Source organism: Schistocerca cancellata, chromosome 3 (genome assembly GCF_023864275.1).
Source record: "Schistocerca cancellata isolate TAMUIC-IGC-003103 chromosome 3, iqSchCanc2.1, whole genome shotgun sequence".
NCBI classification, from domain to species: domain Eukaryota; kingdom Metazoa; phylum Arthropoda; class Insecta; order Orthoptera; family Acrididae; genus Schistocerca; species Schistocerca cancellata.
Window position 1 is genome coordinate 592,494,392 of NC_064628.1, and position 24,557 is coordinate 592,518,948.

The 24,557-nt window shown below is 35.6% G+C and overlaps 1 protein-coding gene across 1 annotated transcript; it reads right to left on the reverse strand.

The window, feature by feature from the left end:
- Positions 1–1,954: 1,954 nt before the first annotated feature.
- On the reverse strand, positions 1,955–23,810 carry LOC126175462 (uncharacterized). Its single transcript, XM_049922274.1, has 2 exons — positions 22,335–23,810; positions 1,955–2,996 (listed from the first exon to the last, which is right to left on the reverse strand). Exon 1 carries the CDS (start codon positions 23,693–23,695, stop codon positions 23,111–23,113), a length of 585 nt encoding a protein of 194 aa, XP_049778231.1. The 5' UTR covers positions 23,696–23,810; the 3' UTR covers positions 1,955–2,996; positions 22,335–23,110.
- Positions 23,811–24,557: the final 747 nt, after the last annotated feature.

Sequence of the window (24,557 nt, forward strand, 5' to 3'; positions counted from 1 at the left end):
ACTTTAGCCCAGCCCAAACTAACTGCAAAATAAAGATAAAGTGCTGCTAGAATATGATGGAAGTTCTGAAAGTTTCTTTTATCTGCAAAGTGATGTCCAGCATCACAAAATGTTGAAAGATAAATTGGAAGTTGGGCAGTATACTACAATTCTATATGAGAAAGAAGAATATTCCAGAGTTGGGACTGAGATGAACGATAAGGTTGCTAAAGTGAACTGTATGGAAAAGACAAAGTTCTTCTGCAAACAGTCACAGCAAAAAGATAACATTTTATCCTTGGGAGAATTCAGTAATTACTTTTAGTCCAGCTTGACTAGCAATACGTGGCTATTTTCAAGTACAAGAACTTCAATAACTTGTATAATAAGGCTCATGTCTGTACTGTACAGTATTCGTGTCACATGATATATTCTCTTTTCAAACAGTTACAACAATGTAACAAGTAACATGAAAATGAATTAGTCAGTTGGTGAATTACACTACACTTGTATATTTACTGTATAAGTTTCTGAATAAAGTTCAGTTCAGTATTTCCTGTTCATTCTTTCAAAATTTGGTGTTTTCTTTATTTCTCATGCTCCTGAATGTCCATTCTAGAGATTTTATTGAGCTTGCTCTATTTCAACATTATATTACTAATTTTACATGAAAAAGTGGCTGAGTGTGTCAATGTAGTTCCAAGTGCATATAACAATGACCCACTTTTTTTTTAATGGCACCACAGCAAGAAATGAGAAGTATTTTGTTTATTATATATATTTTTAATTGATGGTAAATGTCTTTGACAGTCTTAGAATAATGTATTTGAAATTTTCTCCCTGCCACCAAGCTTTGTTTTCTCCCCACATACAAAAAGACAAGCAGTGTCAAATTAATTCCCGTTTACAGTACTTCTCTTTACTGTTTTCAAGACAATAGCTAAAACCACATGACTACCCCTCATTCATGTCCCTTTAGAAGGCTGTTAAAGGGCACTGCTTTAATGAATAAAAGTAAATAACGCATCTTATGTTTGGAGTATGAGAATAGGAATATGGCTGGAAAATCACCTGTTGAACATTTACAAAGCACAATTTTTTATTGTGAATTGGTACTGCTGGAGTTTTTGTTGTAATCAAAATGAATAGATGGAATACATGTAAATGACAGCACATTAGTAACAATATGAAATCTTGCTTTGAGTACATATGAATTTGGATACATTAGCATTTGTATAAAAAGAGAGCCAAGAATTTTATACAGTGTTTATAACTTGCTCTTTGTACTATGTTTTGATGATGCCATATAAGTTAGTTTGATGAAGACATAATTTAAAATATGAAAATTATTTGTGTTTCTGTCTTTCTTGTTGAATATGTAATACAGAATAAAAAAAAGTAATGATTTACACTTCAACCATACGAATTAGTTCAGTAATGTACACTATCTTTAGCAACCGTTGGGACCATTTTCAAATTTCCATTTGTTATTTTGTCATACCCCACTGAAAGCTGCCATATTATAAGATGTGAGCCATATATTTATATATTTGATGGACTCTTGCAAGATTTTTTTATATAAAGGCTCAGACTTCTTCACTGAAAATTCCAATTTAACAGATTTGCAGCATCTTGTGTCTTTTCCACAACTGTAGAGAAACATTTTTGGGGGAAGCTTGGTATACATGCACTATTATCAAAAATTATTATCAATATACTTTTCTTTATCTTTTTTATTCATAACTGTGCGCTTATATTTTAAACGTCTCTACATTTTGTTAACACTCATGATCAAATACAATGTGAGATGAGTTCTGCAGAGCACAGATAGCACCAAACAGCCATATTTTGTTTAATGCAGAATAATGTATAATAAAACTGACATTTATCAATTCTCTATTCCTTACAATAAGTGACAGCTAGTCTTCTGAGCATATTGCAGCAATCTGTCTCCAAAAAAGTTTGATGCGCTTTACTAATAATATGAATGGCATCAGACCCTAGTTATATGTCACCAAGAGTTAGAGGGGGGGGGGGGGGAATAAAAAAAAATTATCAAGTGTATAAACACAATATGTATAAGTATACATACACATTTAACAACATGAATGTGAGGTTCAGGCAGTTATAGTAATCTTAACTGCACTTGTGATGAAATATTCCCACATAGACCACTGTATCAGTAATACTAATAGTAAACTGAGCACTCTTACAAAATGCTAAATATAATTTTCTTTTAAATTTGTGTACTGACTGTATAGAATAGTAAACTATTGTCTTAAAGTCAAGCAGCATATTTTGAATAGGAATGACAGAGCTGACCTGTATGATGAACCTTTACTACTCTCCTCAGCCTCTGTTAGTTTATTTGTATATCAAATAATGTAGGAAAAGATAGATTGCTAGAAGATTCAGGCCCGTGCTGCCAGAGCTGGCAATTGCATATGTGTGAGGTGTGCTTGATTGTGGGAATGAATGGTATGTGTTTCTCTTTCTCCAATAAAGGCTGTGACCAAAAGCTTATGAATAAATGTCTTTTAATTGTGCCTGTCTGCAACTTAGCTTGTTATCTTTATGACAGGTGCAATCCATCTTTTCCTACATTGTTTATATTCCTACCTAGAGTTTCTACTGTTTTATTTGTATTTTGTCAGTTTCATTACATAAATCAAGAAATATTTCATGACTTTTATTGAAGTATGACATTATTTAGTACAGATTTTGACATCATAACTGACAATAATGTCAAATACATTTCATTTGTAAAAATTGTATTAGCTGCCTTTCAGTTTCTTTCGTTCTTCTGCAGGATTCAACAACTGTTCTTTTTCAAGTTCAAATCTGTATATAAGCAATTTTAGAGTAGGGTCTCCTAGCAAACAACTGTGTCTACACTTGTTCCCTAGAGGGTCTTTATAACATAGTGATTTTTTTGGGTTAAAATGAAGTCTTGCATTTCTCTCAGCTTTTTCCTGAGGACCCCATGTTGAAGATATTTTAATTAGACCAAGCAAATTCTGAAAGAAAAAGTATGAAAGTAAGATATTTTCAGTTAAATTTGTTCATATAGCATACTATAATTTTAACAGCAATACCAAAAAACACATTTTTTTGAAAAATGTTCATGTGATTATATTTTTGTGTTGAAAGCATAGAAAAGTTCTGGTAGAATGCAAATACTGTTGGATTAAAGGAGACGATTTATTCCACATTCACCCCAAAGCAGAAGCACTGAGTCATTGATAGGCTCACACAAAAAGAAAGAAAAACTGCTACCTTTCAGAGGAATCCTTTTTCAAGCTTGAGTAAAATCTAGACAGGAAACACACACATACACATGTGCACATACACAGGCCTATAACTCTACATGATACTGTCTGGACAAACAGTGTCAGTGTGGCAGGTAAGATGGACAAAGGCAGAGCGAGATGGGAGGGAGGGAAGGGGATTGGGAGTGAGTAGCTAGTGACTCAGTAGGAAGCAGCCAGTTTTCCAACTAGGAATATGGGAGGGAGGTATGGCAGGTACTTTGGCTAGACATTTGATGCACAGTTGTTGCAGCCAGTTGGGAGCAGTGGACACTGAAAGTGACTTGGGAGGGATTGACAGGATGTAGAAAGAGGAAACTTTTGGGTGGAGGGTGTGGTGATGGTGGTTTACCAGAGACTGGTGCCAGGATGATTATGAGAGTGAAGCATGTGTTGCAAGGATATCTCCTATTTGCATGCATAGTTCTTAGAAGGTGTTGTTGGAGGGAGGATGCAAGTGGTCCTGATTGTGAAACAGTGATTAAAAATGAGCATGTTGTGCTCAGCTGCAGATTGTGCCACTAGGTGGTCAACACACACACACACACACACACACTCCTGCAGACACAACTTGCACACATGTCTGCAGTCTCAGAGAGCTGAAACCACACTGCAAACAGCAGCACCAGTGCATGATGGGAGTGGCAACTGGGTGTGGATAAGGAGGAGGCTGTGGTGGGAAGGGGAAGGGATAGTAAGGTGGGAGTGGTGAACAGTGAAGTGTTGCAGTTTAGACCGAGGGCAGGAGAGAAGGTGTGGAGGGGGGAGGGGATAAGTAGCAGAAAGGAGAGAAATAAAAAGAAATTAAATACTGGGTGTGACGGTGACATGATGGCTGTGTAGTGGTGGAATGGCAACAGGGAGGGGACTGGATGGGTGAGGACAGTGACTAACGAAGGTTGAGGCCAGGAGGGTTACGGGAACGTAGGATGTATTGCAGGGAAAGTTCCCACCTGCACATTTCAGACAAGCTTGTGTTGGTGGGAAGGATGCATATGGTGCAGGATGTGAAGCAGTCATTGAGATGAGGGATATCATGTTTGGCAGCATGTTCAGCAACAGGGTGGTCCACTTGTTTTTTGGCCACAGTTTCTCAGTGGCTGTTCATGCAGACAGACAGCTTGTTGGTTGTCATGCCTAATAGAATGCAGTACAGTGGTTGCAGCTGGTTTCACAGGTAGCCCTGCCTTTGATGGGATAGGTGATGTTAGTGACTGGACTGGGGTAGGTGCTGGTAGGAGGATGCATGGGACAGGTCTTGCATCTAGGTCCATTGCAGGGGCATGAGCCATGAGGTAAGGGTTTGGGAGCAGGGGTTGTGTAAGGATGGACGAGCATATTGTGTAGGTTCTGTGGATGGTGGAATACCATGGTAGGAGGGGTGGGAAGGATAGTGGGCAGGACATTTATCATTTCAGGGCATGATGAGAGGTAATTGAAGCCCTGGTGGAAATGTAATTCTGTTGCTCCAGTCCAGCAGTCCAGATGGTACTGAGTTACAAGGGGAATGTTCCTCCCTAGCCGGACTGTGGGACTTTGAGAGGTGGTGGGAGACTGGAAAGAAGTGGAGGTATTGCTGGTGGTTTGTAGGTTTGATATGGACAGAGGTACTGATGTAGCCATCTCTGAAGTGAAGGTCAACATCTAGATGTAATGAGCATAGCCTTTATTTTTCGGCCATTGGAGTGATCCTTTATGATTACCAATTTATAGAGGCATGTCAGCTCCCTTAACACATGAATACATAAATTTTCCTTCACAGCAAAGTGCTTGCTGTAAGTGCATAATCCCATTATTGTCAGTCAGTATCTGCAGAGTTTTTATCTTTAGCTTGCAAAGCTCGACATCCGTTACTCGTCCTGCTTGCTTTCATGTGTTTAATACAAATTCAGAGTGCCCGTGTCATGAGTCCACATAGTCTTTATTGCACATATTCATGAAGCTCATGTTTAGTGGTGTAATCCTTTGTGAAATTTTCAATGCGGTGACAACTGGTTTCTATACCAGCAGCCCAAGGAAGATATTTCACCCCATCGCTCGCACTTATTCAGTGGGGATACCAGCTGTACATCTGACATCTGCTGACAAGGTAAGTTTCTTGCTGCTTCTACTATGTTCCTATGACATTGTCAAGCACAGGAAATTCATGTTACAAGAAGTATTGTCATTTTTTAGTTCATCGCGCGCACACCCACATACCTCACATGCACATTTAAGACTTTGCAGGCAGGTTTTTTTTCATTTTTGCTCTTTGTTTTTGAGTGTCTTTCATACCAATGCATTACACAAAGTTTTTGTAGTGTCCTTTCCACATACTATTTACCCAACAAAAATAAATAAAAATACAACTACAAAAATAAACATATCCTATTCATTTGCTGACATTCCATTTGTGCTACATATATACATTACAATCTGATTGTCATTTTGTTTTAGTATATTCTGTCAAATTATAATTTTGTTACGTTGTTCAATTCCAATTATATGAGTACACTTTTTACTTTCATTTGGCTTTACATTCTTTACGTAACATTCATACAGTAATAGATTCTTTTTTCTTTAATGGGATGAATTGACATACATTTCATTTCAATTTACAGTGACTTCTTGTTGTAGCTTATTTATTAGTTTCAAAGAATTAAAGAATTAAACAATAGTCGCCACAACAGATTCTATATGCTGCTTAAATAACTACATGTGGCCTCATCACTCTAGCATTCTCCAGGAAGGATCTACACACTGTAGGCTTGAGGAAATTTCATGGAAAGGCACTTATGTGCTGAGTTACATCTCTTTACTATACTTAATTGTGATCCCAAGAACAAAATAATTTGTTATTTGTAAACACAATGCAAACCTGATGATACCAATCATATTGAATACTTATTCAGTGTTCAAAATGCACTTCAATATTTACTTGTGATGTTCATCATATAATGGTTAACCATTTCATATGCTGAGGTATACAGAGTTGTATCATCAGTACTATATGTCATGTTCAATGAGAATAAAATAGTGTTTACATAAATAACAAACATGAAAAAAACTTCAATGAAAATCAGGTATTTGACACTTTCATGAGTAGTCGACACTCACAGTAGTTATGTTTCAACTCCTTGATCATTTGGTAGTGCTCCACCTTAGTTCAGCATCATGATAAGCAATGTACTGCAACTGTATTCTTCTACACACATTTTCACACTATCACATTCATACATAACATAAACTTACAACTGTATTTACTTGTGGTGCAGCCCTTTCTTATGTTTGTACAGTACCTAACACTCAACAAGCATTTATCTTTTTTCACCTTAGAACAAGTCAATGCATCATTCTCTGGAAGAAAAAAACTTAATACTAACTAAATCTTCATAGATAAGTGTACAGTGAATTGATGGTCACTAACACCTAGTTTGTATATTCAACCATGTACTTATTTATTGTAGTGTGCAGTCATGCAATCACAAACTCATTTAATTTCATGTGTTTGTCCCTACTTACCTTATAAACCTAAAAGATAACATGTATTATAGGCATGATGCAACCTCTTATTCAGTTTGCTGCTCATATTGTACTTGCTTGTTTACCCACAACAAGGGTTTTCTGGTCCCTTAATTATAATTAGTGCTTATAATTTCAATACTTGAATTTGTAACAATATAGACATAATGTACATAGTAGCATAATTTCAGTAAATATCTCGTATTTTAGGATCCCTTTCTGTGTATATGATCCCATTGCTTATCTTTCTGTGTGTGTTTTGCATAGCGAGTCATAGTTGTAGTATAGACTCTCCCTTAATTTTCTATGTTTACCCTGTTTATGCAGTAGGCTTTAAAAATGCTAGTGCAAGCTGTATCTCATAGAGTTTGTTTGTTTTGGGTGCTCCAACACTTGCAGCTGTGTGATTTTATTGATTTTATTTTATTTCATGTTCCATAGGTTCAGATGTGTTGGGTTCATGAGGACGTGGAACAAGTCAGTTTTTTACAAATACAATATGATAATCTTATAGCATATACAGACATTTGAGTACATAATTATATAAAAATTTATACAGTAAATTCTTTGAGCAGCAATACAGAAAGAAGAAAATACAAAGTTTCTTAGAACCATTAAAGCACTACAGAAAACAGATACAGAGCACACACAGATACAGAGTTCAAGTTAAATAACATTCTTAGTGGCATTATGTCAACTTGTTTTATACAATATTAAAATTTTACAATTTATTTTGTTAAAACTCCATCTAGACTGTAAAAAACTTTTTCTAGCAGAAATATTTTTAGTGCTTTCCTAAACTTATTCTTATTATGAATCTCTGTCTCTGTTTCAGGAAGAAGACCATTGAAGAGTTTTGTTCCAATGTAGTGGACACCGTTTAACACAAAGCTCAAATTTCTATGCTCACTGTGTTTGTCATTCTTCCTCTGTGTGTTATGCTCATGATAATTACTGTTTGGTTGAAATATCTCTATATTTTTACATACAAAACACATGAGAGAAAAAATATATTGGCATGTAGTTGTGCATATTTTAAGTTTTCGAAAGCTATTTCTTCACGAGTCTCTTGGGCGCAATCCACATATAATTCTTAAAGCTCGCTTCTGTCCAATGAACACTTTCTTTGGTAATGACTGGTCGTCCCAAAAAATAATGCATTATTCAACAAGTGAGTGAAAATAGCCATATTATGCCGCATTTAGAGTGTTAGGCTCAACACATGTAGTGACAACCCATAAAGCATATGTAGCTGAGCTAAGACTCTTACAGAGATCTATAATATGTGAAGACCAGTTCATTTTCATGTCAGTGTGCACTCCAAGAAATTTTGTTGTTTCCATTCTTTCTGTTGGCTGATTACCACATGTCACACTTATCTCTCTCTCTTTTTCTGTTTTTGTACAGAACTGAATAAAGCTGGTCTTACTGGAATTTAATGAGAGACCATTCACCTTGAACCAATTGACCACACCTAAGAGTATGTGATTAATGAGTTCCACAAGATTCTATCTCTTCTACTCCTCATAAAAATTCTGGTATCATCAGCAAATAATGTAAATTTATGCAACAGGCTTGTACATGATGGTAGATCATTTATAAAAATCAGGAATAATAGTGGCCCAAAAATTGAGCCCTGAGGCATTCCACATGTAATGGAACTCCATTCAGAATGTGAGGAAATGTCACATACTCCACCTGAGCTATTCAAGACAACTTTTTGTTTTCTGTCTTGGAGGTACGACTGTAGCCAGTTGCCTGCAACACCACTTATTCCTACTAATTTTGCTTTTTGCAAGAGAATCTGGTGATCAACACAGTAAAACATTTTTCATAAATCGCAGAAGACACCAAGACACCATTTATTTCATTAAGGGTTTCTAGAACTTCATTTGCAAGTGCATAGACTGCGTCTTCTGTTGAATGGCCCTTTTGAAAGCCAAACTGGCTCTTGCTAAGAACTCCATTCTTCATGAGATGGTCAGTAATTCTTACATGTATTAGCTATTCTAGAATTTTGGAGAAAGCTGTCAGCAAAGAAGATAGGTCAATAGTTAGTTAGTTCAGCTGTATTGCCCTTTTTGTGCAGGGGCTTCATAATGGCATAATTAACTCTACCGGGAACAACACCTTTCTGAAAGCAAGCATTGAAAATATGACAGAGAATGTCCCTTATCCACATACAAGAATATTTCAATAAATTACTAGATATATTATCAATCCCTGCAGAGTTCTTACTTTTTAGACACATGATGATTTTTTGAATTTCTTCTGCAGTGACAGGATTAAGGTGCATTTCTTGCATTTCTGAAATTGTGTTTGAATATACTGCTTGACAAAGAGTTACAGCTTCATCAACATTGGCTTGCAACCAATCTGTTGAGTTACTGATAGGAAGTGTTCATAAAAAATCTCAGTCACACTTTTGGGGTTATTTACTAGGGTACATTCGTATCTGATTTTATTTACATCTTCTTTGCTTGTTGTATCTCTTCCTGTTTCTTTTTTTACAATGCGCATATTGTTTTTATTTTATTATTAGAATTACCTATTTTCTTCTCATAATAAAGGGATTTTGATTTCTGTATTAGTTGCTTTCAAATAATCTATAGTGTTCCCATTTTTCTACATCTTTACATAATCTTATTGCAGCGTAAGTTTCCCTTTTGGTTTGACATGACTGTTTTATATCTTTTGTAATCCAAGGCTTACTTACAGAATTTGAAGCACTGTTTCTGATCCATTTCTTGGGAAATATTTCTTCAAAAAGAGCATTGAATTCATTTACAAAACAGTTCAATTTAGTGTCAACATCATCATGGCTATGTGCTAAAGAGCAGTCCATCTGCTGCAACCTATGGTTGAAAGTTTCTTTTGCCTCTTCATTCATTACTCTTATGAATTTACATTGAGGAAACAGATTAACATCATAAAGAGTGAGAATTCGTCCATCATGATCTGAAAGCCCACTTATAACTTGCCTGACAGTATAATTCTAATGTCCACTTACATCTAAAAAAATGTTGTCTATCATAGTTTGGGACTCGGATGTAATACTTGATGGGAAGTTTATCACTGATATCAGATTATGTGAGGTCCTCACAATCTCAAAGTCAATTTTATTCTTACTTTCTGTGTTAAAGGATTGTAAATAATATTACAAGTTCATATTTGTTTCTGTTACATGTGTGCAAGTATCTTTGATGTATTTGCTCATTGTAATAGAGATCTGTGAAGTTTTAAAAATATATAGTTGTTCTGTTGTTGATCTTATGTTAAGTTCTGGCACTTTAATAAATCTTTACACCATCATTTAGAGGTTGGATGTATACATTTTTATCCCAACATGGTAACATAGGGGCATGGTTCCTATTAGCATTGATTTGATACATAATTGAGATGTGTTTAATAGAGTCAGAACTGACTAATTCAAGCAGGTGGCTTGTGATGTGATCACCCTTTTTGCAGACAGTTTATGAAGCTATTCGATGTGTTTGTAAGTGTAAACAGAAAATAAGAGCAAAACATCATGACTGAAGAAAAACAACAGGTTGAAAAATTAAGTGGCAAAGAAAATTGGGCTGCCTGGTGTATTCTCATGAAGGTGGTCTTGGAATGTGATGCTCTTTATGATGTTATATGTGGGTCTTTTGTGTAACCGGAAACAAATGTTGAAGATTATGTAACGAAATTAAGTGCTTGGATGAAAGCGAATTCAAAAGTGAAGAAACATCTTGTTTTGTCACTAGAAACAAAACCGCTACTTCAAGTAGCTACATGTGAAACTGCAAAAGATGGAATAAATTACACCAGATTTATGATATTCAGTCTGCTGAAAATATTGACTTGTTGTGACATAAGTTTCACAATATAGAATGGGAATGGTCAGGCGGTATGCAAGGTCATTTAGCAAAATTTGACGAAGTACTAGTAAAGATGTCTATGCTAAATAAACCAATAGAGGAAGCTGATTTGTGTGCACATTTGCTTCAGACACTGCCAAAAGAATTTGATCACATTTACGTAACTTGGCATGATCTACCACAAGCTGACAAAACATGGCATAACCTACATAAAATGTGTTTGAATTAAGAGCTGCGAATTCTAGACAGAGAAGAAACAAATGTAGCTACTGCAATGTTTTCAAGAACCAAGGGAAGTGTATCTACACAGCATCGAGGCGAACTTAACTTGGGTAATGTGAAAAAGGTGCAAAATTCAACCAACCATGATGTGAAGAAATGTTTCTCATGTGGTAGGGTTGGACACATTTAGAAAGACTGCAGAATGGGCATAGTGTGTTTTAAATGCAAAAGCAAAGGTCATATCTCCAGGAACTGTCCTAGTGGTGGTGGTTCTGCAATGTTATCAGCTGTGAAAACATTATCACGAGAAATTCCAGAAGAAACTTTGTTTAATGTATGTAATTTACCTACAAATGTAGATGTATCAGAATGTGATGAGTGGTATATTGCTAGTGATGCGGCATATGTTACAAATCGCCAGGACTGGTGAGTTTTATACACTCCTTTTGATGTACCACAGAAAATGTACAATGCTAAAAATAATGTGCATATCGAAGCATTTGGGAGTGGTTGTATTGATGTTGAAACTTTTAATGGAAGAGAGTGGACCAGGTGATATTTTGAAGATGTATGGTATTGTCCAAATGGTGCTTGTAATTTATTTTCTGTTAAAAAGGCTGGAGAAAAAGGTATTGATCAAAGTATCAAAAATTATGGTAAAATATGGTAATCTTATAGAGCCAATATTCCAATTGCTATTGCTCTATCTAAAAGCAAGGATGAACTTTATTGCTTGGCAGTGAAAGTGATTAAGCGAGGAAAGTCTTGTGTAGTAAAGGAAGCTTCTGATACTCTTCAATTGTGGCATGAAAGGTTTGTGCACCAGAACAAACAACATGTACAATCATTTATGGCTGCTCATGATATCAATGTAAGGTTAGACAATGAATTATGTGAAGGTTGTACACTAGGCAAACATCATAGGCTAGTTTTTGGTTCACAAGTTGACAAGTCAACTAGCCCAGGTGAATTAATTATCTGTGGTCCAATGGAAGAAAAGATTTAGCTGGCCATTGATATTTTATTATTTTTAAAGATGACTTCTCAAGCTTCAGAGTGACATATCTAATACAGAAAAAGGATGAGGTAAAGGAGAAGTTGCCATTATTTATTGAGTTGGTGAAAACAAGCTCAATGTACCATTAAAGAACTGCGAACTCATGGTGGCAAGGAGTTTGACAATAATGATGTGAGGAGATATGCTGAGTCAATTGGATTGAAACATTCTTCAACTGTGCTGTACACACCACAGCAAAATGGAGTTGCTTAGCGTGAAAACAGGATTATCTAAGAAATGGTACGTTCATGGCTTCAGTCAGCAAAGCATATTCCAAAAGCTTTATGGGGAGAAGCTGTACTTGCAGCTACTCATACTCTGAACCAAACTGGGCAAGCCAAATGAATGTTAAAGGAAAGACACCCATAGAATTATTTTTGAGAAGGAAGAGACAGTTTAATCATCTGAAAGTATTTGGGACAGAATGTTTTGTCTGGATTCCAGCACAAAAATGGAGAAAGATTGAAGCCAAATCTCTGAAAAGTTATATAGTTGGTGTGGCTATCATGTATACCAGTACCTTCCAGATAGGCATTCAGTTATTGTTAACCGAGATGTAAAATTCAATTATGAAACATTGAAGCAATCATTGAAGAATGATGTTATCAAATTAGTTGACATATTGCCTATGAATGATACAGAAACATCTGATTCTAATGATGACAAAATATCAAAAGAAAATATTACAAGACTGAATCATCAAGATCATGTAGAAGCAACTGAAAATGCAGATGGTCATTGAGTTTTGTGGGACAGACAAACAATTAGAAGACTGATACATTACCTAGATGAACCTGAGCGAGCCAAGATGATGATGCTGAGAGAAGTTCCAAGAAACTATAACGAGGAAGTGAAATCCTCAGATGTAGAAAATTGGAAAGCTGCAATGGATGAAGAAATGGACTCACATCAAAAGGTTGGTACTTGGAAATAAGTTGATTTACCATCTGGAAGGAAAGCTATTGGAAATTGAAGGGCGTTTGCAATTAAATTGGATAATAACAATGAAATTGTACTGTACAAAGCAAGTCTACTTGCAAAAGGGTTTATCCAAAGGCCAGGGCTTGATTTTTCTGAAACTTCCAGTCCTGTGGTTAGGTTTGAAACTCTGAGAGCCCTCATGTGTGTTGCTGTTCAAAGAAATTGGAACATCAAACAATCTGACATTAAAAAAGCATTCTTCAGGAAGAAATTTACATGCAACAACCACAAGGTTATGATGATGGCACAGGCCGTGTTTGCAGATTGCTTTCAAGCTTGTATGGATTGAAGCAAGTAGCACAATGTTCGTATGAGTGTTTAAAGTTATACCTTAAGAAATCAAATTTGCGGGAGAGTAGTGCTGATCATTGTACGTATTTTAATGAAAATTTAATCGTTTTATTTTATGTGGACGATGTATTGATAATAGGACCTGGTGAAACAGTTCATAATTACACAAAACAATTACATGAAGAGTTTCATATGGCAGTAGGTGAAGTTGATTGTTATCTTGGCTTACAAGTCCAAAGATTTAATGATTGTATGAAGATTAATCAGACTGCATATGTGAAAAGAGTGTTAGCCAGGTATCATATGACTGAAGCATAGCCTGGATGGATACCTAGTAATTCACCACCAGCTACTCATACCATCACTTACTGAGAAATTATAGCCAGTCTCACATATTTAACATTGGGGACATGTCCAGATCTAGCTTATGCTGTAAATGTTGCTTCAAGAGCACAAGATTCGCCTAATGAAGCACACCTTAAATTAATTAAACAAATTCTTCACTATTTGAAGGGTACAATAAATGATGGAATTCAGTTTAGGAAAATGAACAATTCTGTTACAGAAGGTTATAGCGATGCTGATTATGCAGGTGAAAAATTGACTAGGCGTTCAACAAGTGGAGTTTTAATCAAGTTTTGTGGTGGACCAGTAATGTGGAGAAGTAAACTACAGAAATGTGTTGCACAATCATCAATGGAAGCTGAATCTGTTGCTGCCAGTGAGGCAAGTAAATCTCTAGTACCGCTTGATCATTTATTGAAAGAAATTGACATTGTTGAAAAAGAGTTCAATTCCTACTTTACTCATTGACTATCAAAGTGCTATTAAATACATCAAAGGTGCAGGATTCTATGAACGCTCTAAGCATATTGAAACATGCTATCAGTATGTACAACAGTTATTCAATGAGAAGGAGATCAATGTCGAGTATGTTTCAGCACAAGATCAGGCAGCTGACATTTTTACTAAGAATGAAAACTTTGATTGGGATGGAAGTAACTAAAGAAAATAAAGACTGAGTTAAATTCTTGATTTTGTGATGAAATATGAACTTGCAGGAGTGTGTTAAAGGATTATAAATAATATTACAAGTTCATATTTGTTTCTGTTGCATATGTGCAAGTATCTTTTATGTATTTGTCCTTTGTATTAGAAATCTGTGAAGTTTAAAAAATATATAGTTGTTCTGTTGTTGATCTTACATTAAGTTCTGGCACTTTAATAAATCTTTGTGCAATCGTTTAGAGGTTGGATATATATATTTTTATCCTAACATTCTGTCATAAAGTTTATATTGAAATCACCTAAAACTACAATATCCTTTGCTTTTGAAAGTAATCCTGACAGAAGGAGTTCCATTAAATGTAGAAAAGTTTTTATGTCACCTGAAGGAGCTCTGTAGAGAGCCAACACTATTATTGTGTAGAATTTAGTTATCATTTCTGTTGCACATCCCTCAAATTGTTGTCTACACAATATTTCTTAATATCTATAGCTACACTATCCTTAACATAAATTGCTACTCCACCTTTGTCTTTACTTTCCCTACAGTAGTATGTTACTTAACTATAACTTACTATAGATGGCAAGGCACATCAGTAACATGGTGCTCAGTGAAGCACAAAATCTGAGCATTATTTATATTGTCCTTTTCATTAATGTTAATAAGAAGTTGATTTGTTTTGTTTAAGAGGCCCCTTACATTTTTATGAAAGAAAGAGATGCCTTCCTCTTGCTTTTTTCATTCTATTAGTGCTGAGAATCCACTGGAGTTTGTCTTGAGACAGGAGGGAGGAGACACTTGACACTACATACTGTTGTCCCTTCTTCTTCTTCTTCAGGCCCACACGTAAAAAATCATTGAGATGAGGAGGCTAAGCATTTCTTTTGCCAACTGCCTTCTATTTGTTGTTGTTGATGGTGTTGCTGTTTCTGACACTTCAAATATTGGTTCTGCCACTACTGCTGTGTTTTCTTGTGAACTTGGAGTCTTCTCGTTTTTCTTGTTTTCATCTAAAATCATATTTGGGTGATGAGGAACTGTAGTTCTTTTGTCATTGAAATCACTGTCCACTGTTCTTTCTGTTAACATTTTGTCTTTTTTTTTACATACTTTGTTGGTGCTGATGATGGTTCTAATGTTTTCACATTTTTTTGAAGTATTTTCGTTATGGAGTCAGGCGATGGTGATGCAATTATCATTTTGGTTTTGAATTTATTTTGGTTGTTTTTTATTACCTTGGTTATCAGGTTTGCCAGATATTTTCCCCAAGCCATTCAGGTGAAATCCATATTGCATGTGGAATCTACATCCAGTATTGCTTATATCAATGCATTTCACGTTTTTAAAATGTCTGCAGATTTTTGCAAATTGATTGTTGGCACTTTTTATTTCCCTGTTAATACATGACCATCTTACAAGATCATAGCGATGCGGAATATTGACCATTATTATGTTAGTGTGAATGAGGTTTCTCGGACACTGTTTAAGATCGTGCGTTGCACTCGCTGTTTCATTTTTGTAGACATCATTTGTGCCTGCTAGAAATAAAATGAAGTCTTTATCGTGCAGATTTTTTGCCTCTGCAGATGCAGTCATTTTTTTAATTTCGCTAAGTGGGGCTCCCGGTTTCACTATACCACACGAATATGTTTTAGTTGTTTCTTTTAGTTCACTCACAAGTCCATGACCATGGCTGTCTGTCTGGCACGCATGCACCAGCGGTTTGCTGACTAGCTTTCTCTCCAATGCACGTGAACTGTGTTGCTCCTTTACCCCTAACATTGTGGTGAGCTGTGTATTGCATCTCATGCTACCGTGCATTTCACAAGTTCATTTATTCATTTACAACTGGGCTATGTGCAAGGTGAAGTGTTGTGTTTAAAATATCATCATAACTAGACAAGTAAAAGTAAAATTCTTCCATGTTACATCTACTCACCTTATCATTTACACATTTGATATATAAGGAAAAAATAAATAAAAATTTTCCTTATCAACTAACAATATGAATTCTGGAGTCTGATATTCAAGCATCCTAAATCTAATGTTGTTAGACGTATGTACAACTTAGAGATGTACAAATGGCTGCATACCCTCTTCTTTGAGATGTTAATAACCAGTGCTGTTTTTCTGGGGGAACCCTGGGGAATGCATACCCCTAAACTTTTTTGTCAACAAAATAATTTTTTTACGATGTTGAGAACTTGGGAGAGTGCCTAAGATGTATTCCATGGATGTAAATTTTTTATTTCATTTTTTTGTGTTGCTAATTGCAATACAAATCATACCAGTGCAGTTTTTGGTAGGAAAAGCAATGTCATTGACTGTTGAAAGCATTTTGAAGCTGTGACAACCATTATCGACAACTGAATAGCTGACAGAAAGTTCAAGAAGCATATATAGCCCTTGCCCGCTAATAGTGGGCGATGTTAGTGCTAAATGGATATGCATACACTCAAATGTCGAGCTACCAATTGATGTCTCTACGGTCCCGCTACATGATGATGTTCATGATGTCATTGCTAAAAGCAGATGGATGGTATCCCATTCTTCAGTTATAAGTAATTGTCACTGCATTGTATCCAATGTTGGAGTACCTTCAAACTTTTTTTAGAAAAAAAGCACTGTTAATAACACCTCCATTTTGTACACGAAATCCTTAATAATACTCATTTTACCAAGGTTTGAAGCTCCTATTTTCTTTCTTCCGTGTTTCCAATTTAAAAACTGGGTGGTTTTGGAAATCAGCCTTACGCAAACACAATTAGTTTATTTTTTGTATTTACCCACACGTGTTTCAACACCAATGTGTCATCTTCTGTGTGTCAAATTTTATTACTGTAAAGAACAATATCACATTTGTAGTAATTTAACTGCTATAGTCCCAATAAATACAGTATTTGCAATATGTTTTGTTTTGTTTGGACACTCACCTTAAAATTACATCGCTAACTGAACTGTATTATTATATATCGATTTTAGTGCTCATTTTCGTCAATTTTTTCATAGGATGTCATCTGCAAACTAGCCATGAAGAAAATTATTACGTATTTGTGGAGAGCTCTTTTGAAGGTAGAGGTTATGTACGTTTCTGTACTTACATTTTCCATCCTGTTTCGTGTCCCTGATTGGTGTCTCAATCAGCTGCTGTTTAGTGCATTTATTTCACTCTGTTTATCACAAATTTCCACTCACTACTTCAACTCACATGCACTTACACAAAATGTGCGCGAAATGTGATCTGCACAGACACTTCTGTCAACACACTGAATGAGAGATGTCATGTTATTGTCGTTGCTCACTTGTTCATCGTTGTTCTTGTGTTTGTTATGGCACTGATTTTTTAATGTGTGTGTGTGTGTGTGTGTGTGTGTGTGTGTGTGTGTGTGTGTGTGTGTGTGTATGTGTGTAAGAGAGAGAGAGAGAGAGAGAAAGAGAGGGGGGAGAGAGGTGGGTTGAGGACCAGAAAACAGAAGTTTTTTATGTTTTTTTGTGGGGAGTCATTTTTGTACAGTTCATTGAGTGTTTCAAATAGTGTTTTGTAGCACACTGTTGTATTTTCTTTCAGGACTCTCTTTCCCTGTATTATTGCTTTTTGTATGTGGCAGGTCTCCTCTATTGTGAGTTTTTGATAGAGACTATTGCTTTCCTGAGGGTCTTCAGATTAGTCTCCACGTTTTTTAGGTGGTGTTAGTGTTTGGTTAAGCCAATTATTGCCCTGAGAGGCTCTTGAGTGAAATTCTCTTTGCCTCTGCATGTTATTCGGCACATGTGTGTTACTTTACTGGCCGAATTTCACTGTCTGTGGGTTATTCAGTTGTCTGTTATTGTTTTGCGATTGGCTGATTATTGCCGGTAGCTTGTATCTGTACATATTGTATGGGCTGGCCATACACACTCTCTGATTGTAATTGTTTTTACTAAATTTATTCCCATTTCTTTTATATACACCTTTGTATTTATGGCTTTCTGCATTGCTGCTGTGATTATCATTACTGTTACCATAGTTGGTGTGGGGTAAGGTTGCCATCCATGTTGTACTACGAATCTGTTGTTTACTTAATGGTTCATAAATCTCTGTGTCACTATTAACAAGCTTCGGTTGTACTGGTCTCTCTTTGTATATTAAATCTATTGAGTCCAGTACAGATTGAAAGTATTAAGTGTTGTGTTCTGGGATGGTAATGAGTTTTTCCGTAGTGTGGTCAGGAAGATGGCTCTTTAAAATTTTCAACACATCTACATGAGATACTGGGTTCATTCAGTATCTGGTTTTATTCAAATATTTTTCAAAATAGCCCCATAATCTTCCATATTTGCTACTGAACAGAGCTGCATTGAATACTTCATGTCTGAGCCTCTCTTGTATGGCCTGAGACCAATACATATCCAGAAATGCTCTCTCAAACTGTTCATAATTGTGACAATGTTCTGCCATGTCTGTAGCCCATAGCATAATGTCACCATGTGTGTATCTAAAGACAAGTCTAATTTTCTGGGCTTCAGTCCAGGAATGAGATAACAATTTTCGAAATGTTCTGATAAAGAGCACACGGTGTGTTCTTTTCCCTTCAGATGTAAATATCAGAAATTGTTGGTGCCTAAGTAATCCATCATCTGCAAGTAATGTTGACAAACATGCCGCCGCGCTGTCAGTGACAGGCATATTTAAGTTCACTTATGGGGTAGTGCATGGGAACTGTGCTTGCTCAACAGTTGCTCTGCAAATGTTGTTGCATTGTGCAACATTCAGTATTTTGCTTCGATGGGCTAACCCCATATTGTGGGTAACCAGTAAAAGTGTCTAACTTCTCTAAGAGCATAGGTTTGTTTTTGGTCATATGTTGTTTTTGAATGTCAGTAGTTTTAGCAACACTGCCTTGCAACCTTTCCTCTGCTTCCTTTAAACTTGAGTCTATTTTAGAAGTTGACTTTCCTTCTCTTTTAGAGCTTGGCATATTGCATTTTGTAATGAATTTTCAACAATGGGCATTTTCTTTGTCTCCATTATGAACAGTGTTTAACAAAATTATGAAAAAAAAGTTTTCAAAAATGGAGTTTTGTTTGTATTGGTATCCTTCAATTAAAGGAGTTTTTTGTGCATTTTCATTAATGACCCTAATTATTCTCTGATATTGTCCTATTATTGATACAGCCTTACAGAATTTGAAAGAATTATTTTGCACCTTAATGTGGACTTTATACAGATTTTTGTCTTTTATAATGAAATTCACTTTTTGTGAAGAGTATTAATTGGAAGAAAAAGAGATTTACTGTGAGAGAGATAGCGCCAAGTGAAGACACATAAGCATACAGCGTAGTAGCTTCCTCCCTTAACCTCTGAAATCTGCATTCCCGGTGCATCTTGTTTGTAGGCAGAATTTAGTTTTAATTTGCTCCTTCAAGCTCTTAATTGTTTCAATCTCACAGACATATAACAAATGCAACAAAGTCCTCATTAGTTTCTTGTAACTAAAAAATGGATCATTTATCTTAAAAAATTTTATCTCAAGAATTGAAAGTCTGTTCATATTCCTTGGTGCTGTCCTTTGAACTGTCACCACTGAATAAGGGCGGGGACTAGAAATATGATATATATTGGAAATCTTAGTAAAAATTTTGCTGCTTAAATAACCAAAAGGAAAATTTTGAAAGAATGAGTAAAAACAATGGAGGATGCACATATCCTGAGTGCACTTTAACTGGCACTAACGGAAATAGACCTTAAATATTCAATACATATATCCAGCATTTAACATTTGTAAATTTATGTTCGTCCTTTTCTTGTTATTGTTATTGTGATGGAGATTGGTATGACAATACTGGTTCCAGATCAACCCTCCTCTGCTCACGCAAATTCTTCTTGTTAGCTTCTATCCTCTTGATGCAGGATTCTCAGCACATCATGGAATAACGAACAGAGTATGACTGTGGGAATAAACTTTGCTATATTGATAACACTTTTTAATGTACAATTGGAATACACATTTTTTTAACAATACCAATGTGGTGGAACTCGTCATGTGTCCACCCACTACCACTTACTGAGATGATTCTAAAGCAATTAAAAATTTGAAGAGCATCTCTCTACCTCTTGGTTATGACACAGTGTCATAGAATACATCATACTAAGCAAACAAGGGAGAAAAGAAAAGAAAGTAGAAAGATATAATGATAATAATTATGATATGTTACATTATAAGTGTAATCAGTGGTAGCCATCTTAGGTTAAGAGAATAAGTAAAAGTCTGTATTTTTGATGTGTATAGAAGAAGTAACAGATTCGTATTTCACCAGTGAAAAATTGAGTGATTATTCCAAGTAGCACTGTAATATAAGAGAATTCAAGAAGCCCACCTGTATACTTCGAAGCTAATATGAAGATCCAATTACAAAAGGAATGATGGCCACAGTCAAGATTTTGTAGGTGGATACAGCAATTAGATGTAGTATTATTGCTTGGTAAGCATAAATCTACAACAAGAGTAAGGCTATTTCGTCCATGCAGAACTAATATTGTGCTTGTCTGAGTGCCGAAAAATTAATATCATTATTTCCATGTATCTAAACATTTATTATATGTTTTTATCATATTATATTCTGCATTAACCTATTTTTCATTACTTTTTCAATTAGTTTGGAAATAGTGCACAGTAGAGTGATTGGTCTGTAGTTTTCTACATTTTTTGCATCACCAATTTTAAGTATGCTCGGGAAACAGGGAGACTTGAATGATCTATTTATTATTTTTGTTAATGGAGCTCATACATTCCTTAAGGACACAGGCTGGGATCTCATCTTGACCAGTTGATTTTTTATTTTTTAATTGATGTATAACTTGTGCGACCTCTTTCTCAGTTGCTAGATAGAGTGCCCTTGAGTTTGGTGGATGGTTCTGGGTGGGTAAGACATATGTGTCTGGAAAGTTCTGTTGTAATTTCTTAACAATGCTGTTGAAGTACACATTTACAAAGTTAGCTATTTCTTTTGGTGGCTCATTTGTCTATTTTTGTTCTTAATTTGTGAACTCAAATGTTTTTGCCCTGTGTTTGCTGTTTGCCGTTTGATAATATTCCATGCTGCTTTGCTTTTGTTTTCTGCCTGCAATAGTGTTTTATCATTTGTCAACTTTTTAGCAGCTAGTAGTACCTTTCTGTAGATTCCCTTGTAGTTTTTATAAAACTGCAAAAAGGCTGGATCAGTCTGTCTATTTTTGATTGAAGTGAGATATTTAAGAGTTTCAGAGGATTTTTTGATAACTCTGTTTATACAAATAGTTTTTTCTGAATTTGAAGTGGTATGAACATGAAACTATTAAATATTTTGTTCACATTTGTTTCCTCATAGATTTCCTTGCATCCTTCATATTCTGTCTGGGAAGAAAATTGATGCTGGTCTGACTTTGAGAAGAGCCTTTTGTATACTTTTAATTTAGGGGGCTTTCCTACAGAAAAATTTACTTTTAACATCTGACACAAATTATCTGATAAGCCTAGATCTTGAACATGTATGAAGAATTTTTTCCCGTCTGTGTCTGTCGCTACATGGTCTATCAATGTAGAAGATTGTTCGGTCACTCTAGTGGGACAGTTTACAAGTGAAGTTCTGCCACAATTGTGCAAAACATTAAATAGATGTGGCTGACAGCATCTGACTCTATTGTATTGATATTGTGGTCCCCACAGATGATTATGCTTGTTTTTGAGCAAGGTACCTTAGCTTGTGTCTGATTTAGTTTTGAGAAAAAAATATCCACATCACCACTCAGTGATCGGTACACACAAATTACCATTAATTTTTTTGACATGCTGTGTTTTATTACTTCAATAATTGAGTTCCAAATGTTTATCAACACTTAATGCAGTAAAGCCATTTCTGTCTTTAAATGAAATACCTCTCTTCACACAAATACAACCCCCACCTTTCATGGATAGTCTACTGTAGAAACAAGCAAGTTCATATAAGGCTAAGGCTAAACATGAGAATTCATTCCTTTTGCACTAGTGCTCTGTAACACACACAACTGAGCTGTCTAATGTTTGTAAACTTACTTCTAGTAGCTGAACTTTGTTTTCTCTGGATTGTATATTCTGGTGAAGGACTGTTAAAAATTTAGTTGTACTTACTATGGTGGCCTACAGCTCTTTGTGCTTGATGTTAAAAAAAGTTTCAGATGGTGTGGAGGTCAGTCTTGTTTTCTGACTGCTTGCTACACTGTGCTTTTCACTCGCTGTTGTTTCCTTTTCTTCTTATGGAGTTGCTCCTGAGTCATCTGTTGCTGTTGTTGTTGTTGGTTGTGTAGATGTACATGTTGTGACCATTTCCTTTGCCTCTGTAGACATTGGTTCTAGGTCTTTTATTGCTGCTGTCACTGGTGTTGTGCTTTCCTGTTGACACTTACTTCTATATCCGATGTTCTACCACTGCTACAGCTGGATTTGTTAGGCAGGTGGGGTTTTCCACAACATTGTCAGCCATTGTTGTGCAAGATACTTTGCAGATATCTTTTGCTGTTGGCAGTGGAATTGTCATATTTCTCACTTCTAGAAAAAACACTTGTCAGGCACATTTTTATCTTCTGGCAGATTAAAGATTTGCCTCACTTATTTAGGTGCATTCAGTGTCTTATAAACTCCTTTCTTCCCATGTCATTTAGAGTGAGAAAAACAGCATTTAAAGTGGATTGACACATCTTTTTGTAAGCCCTGTTTGCTTTGTGGATCTCTTTGTTTATACATGATGATTCAATAAGGTCATGCCTATATGGTATGTCTAGCATAATCATTTTCTGATCCCCAAATGTATCAAGTGTCTCTCTTAATACTCTTGTTGCTACTTTCAGTTCATTTCTGTATACTTCATTTGCAATGCATACTATCACAATACACTGGTTTTTCCATACTCAATTTCTGTTTTTATGGTCCTTCAGTATTTCCTGTAATCCTGCTCCAGGTTCCACCACACTTGTCATATTGAGGTCTTGTTGATAACGAGAAATTTCTGCTATTCCTCTGTCATGGCTGTCAGAAAGCAACACTATACTAACACTTTTTGATAACCCTTTGTTTACACTGTTGTACTCCTCATTTTCTTTTATTTCATGACAGTTGGTTTTTGAAGCTGTATTTTGATGTAGTATATGAATTGTGCATTTCTTTGCTGCCACTAAAGACTGAAATGATTTATATGGATTGCCAACCTCTTTCATTTCAGGTTCACAGTCTAAGGGTAGATATTCAGAATGGTTTATTAAGGGTAGCTGGAAATTATCTGAATTAAGTTTGGGTTTTGCACATTCCTTTGGTTTGTTGTAGGTTTGGGAATTTCCAAGTAATTTTTGTGATGGTGTAGATAGGTATTTCAATGTATTTTCCAGCAGCTTAATGTGTTCTTTTGTGTCTTTCAGGTCTTCCTGCAATGCTTCTAGCATTTTTAGTCCACAGTCAGAATGGAATATTTCAATTGCATCCATATGGTCATTACACATTATTGCACACTGTAATGGTCACCTGGTCGTAGATATTGCTAATTGCTATAATCACACTATTTCACTCCCCTTTACGGAGCTTGTTAGCACTTGATGTTAGGTTGGCGCCATTACAATGCATTGTAGTACTCACTGCTGCTTGCTGGATCGCTGCTGTGTCTCGATGTTGATGCTGGCTCTAAATCTGGTTGTCTAGGGTTAAAAACATGAGGTCCCGTGTTTTTTTATGTGCTTTTGACGATAAAGAATGAACAAAACCAACAAATATGTAAACTTCATATATTTATTTCTCTGGTGGCCATCTTAATTCCACTGCCCACCAAAGACTATGACCCAACACAACTTCCTTTACATGTTCTTTGGATTGTTTATTCACCTCAAACAGTAACACACAAACACACTGTACCAAAGTGACTTTCCGACTGCCTCTCGACCCTTCTTGGTGCTCGTATTTATAACATTGTCAAAGAACTACTAAAAAGAGATATAGTTTACAAGTCACATGTACATCTGTTATCATAATTTGTGCAGAAAAGTTATTAATTTGCATCGAGTGACATAATTTAACATGTTATTAAAATGACAGACAGATTTGTTGACTTGACAGAATAATTCTTTGTTACAAAAAGTCCGTTTTTTAGAAGTTTGTCAATTGACTTCTCTAATTTGCATAAATAAGTAATTAACATGAATTATTAAGAAATACATTGGTTTTCATCTAAAACAGGATTGATTTCGTGAATACTAAGTGAAACCGCTCCTAGTGAACAAATAGGTTTCACTGGGTGATTTTTATTTAAGGAGATCCAAAATACCTAAGTTGTATACTATTTTTTGTACTTCATATTAATTATTTAAGATG

Excerpts from the sequence above, each read along its gene's own strand:
- LOC126175462 (XM_049922274.1), bottom strand. The coding sequence starts at position 23,695 with ATGTGTAATGACCATATGGATGCAATTGAAATATTCCATTCTGACTGT.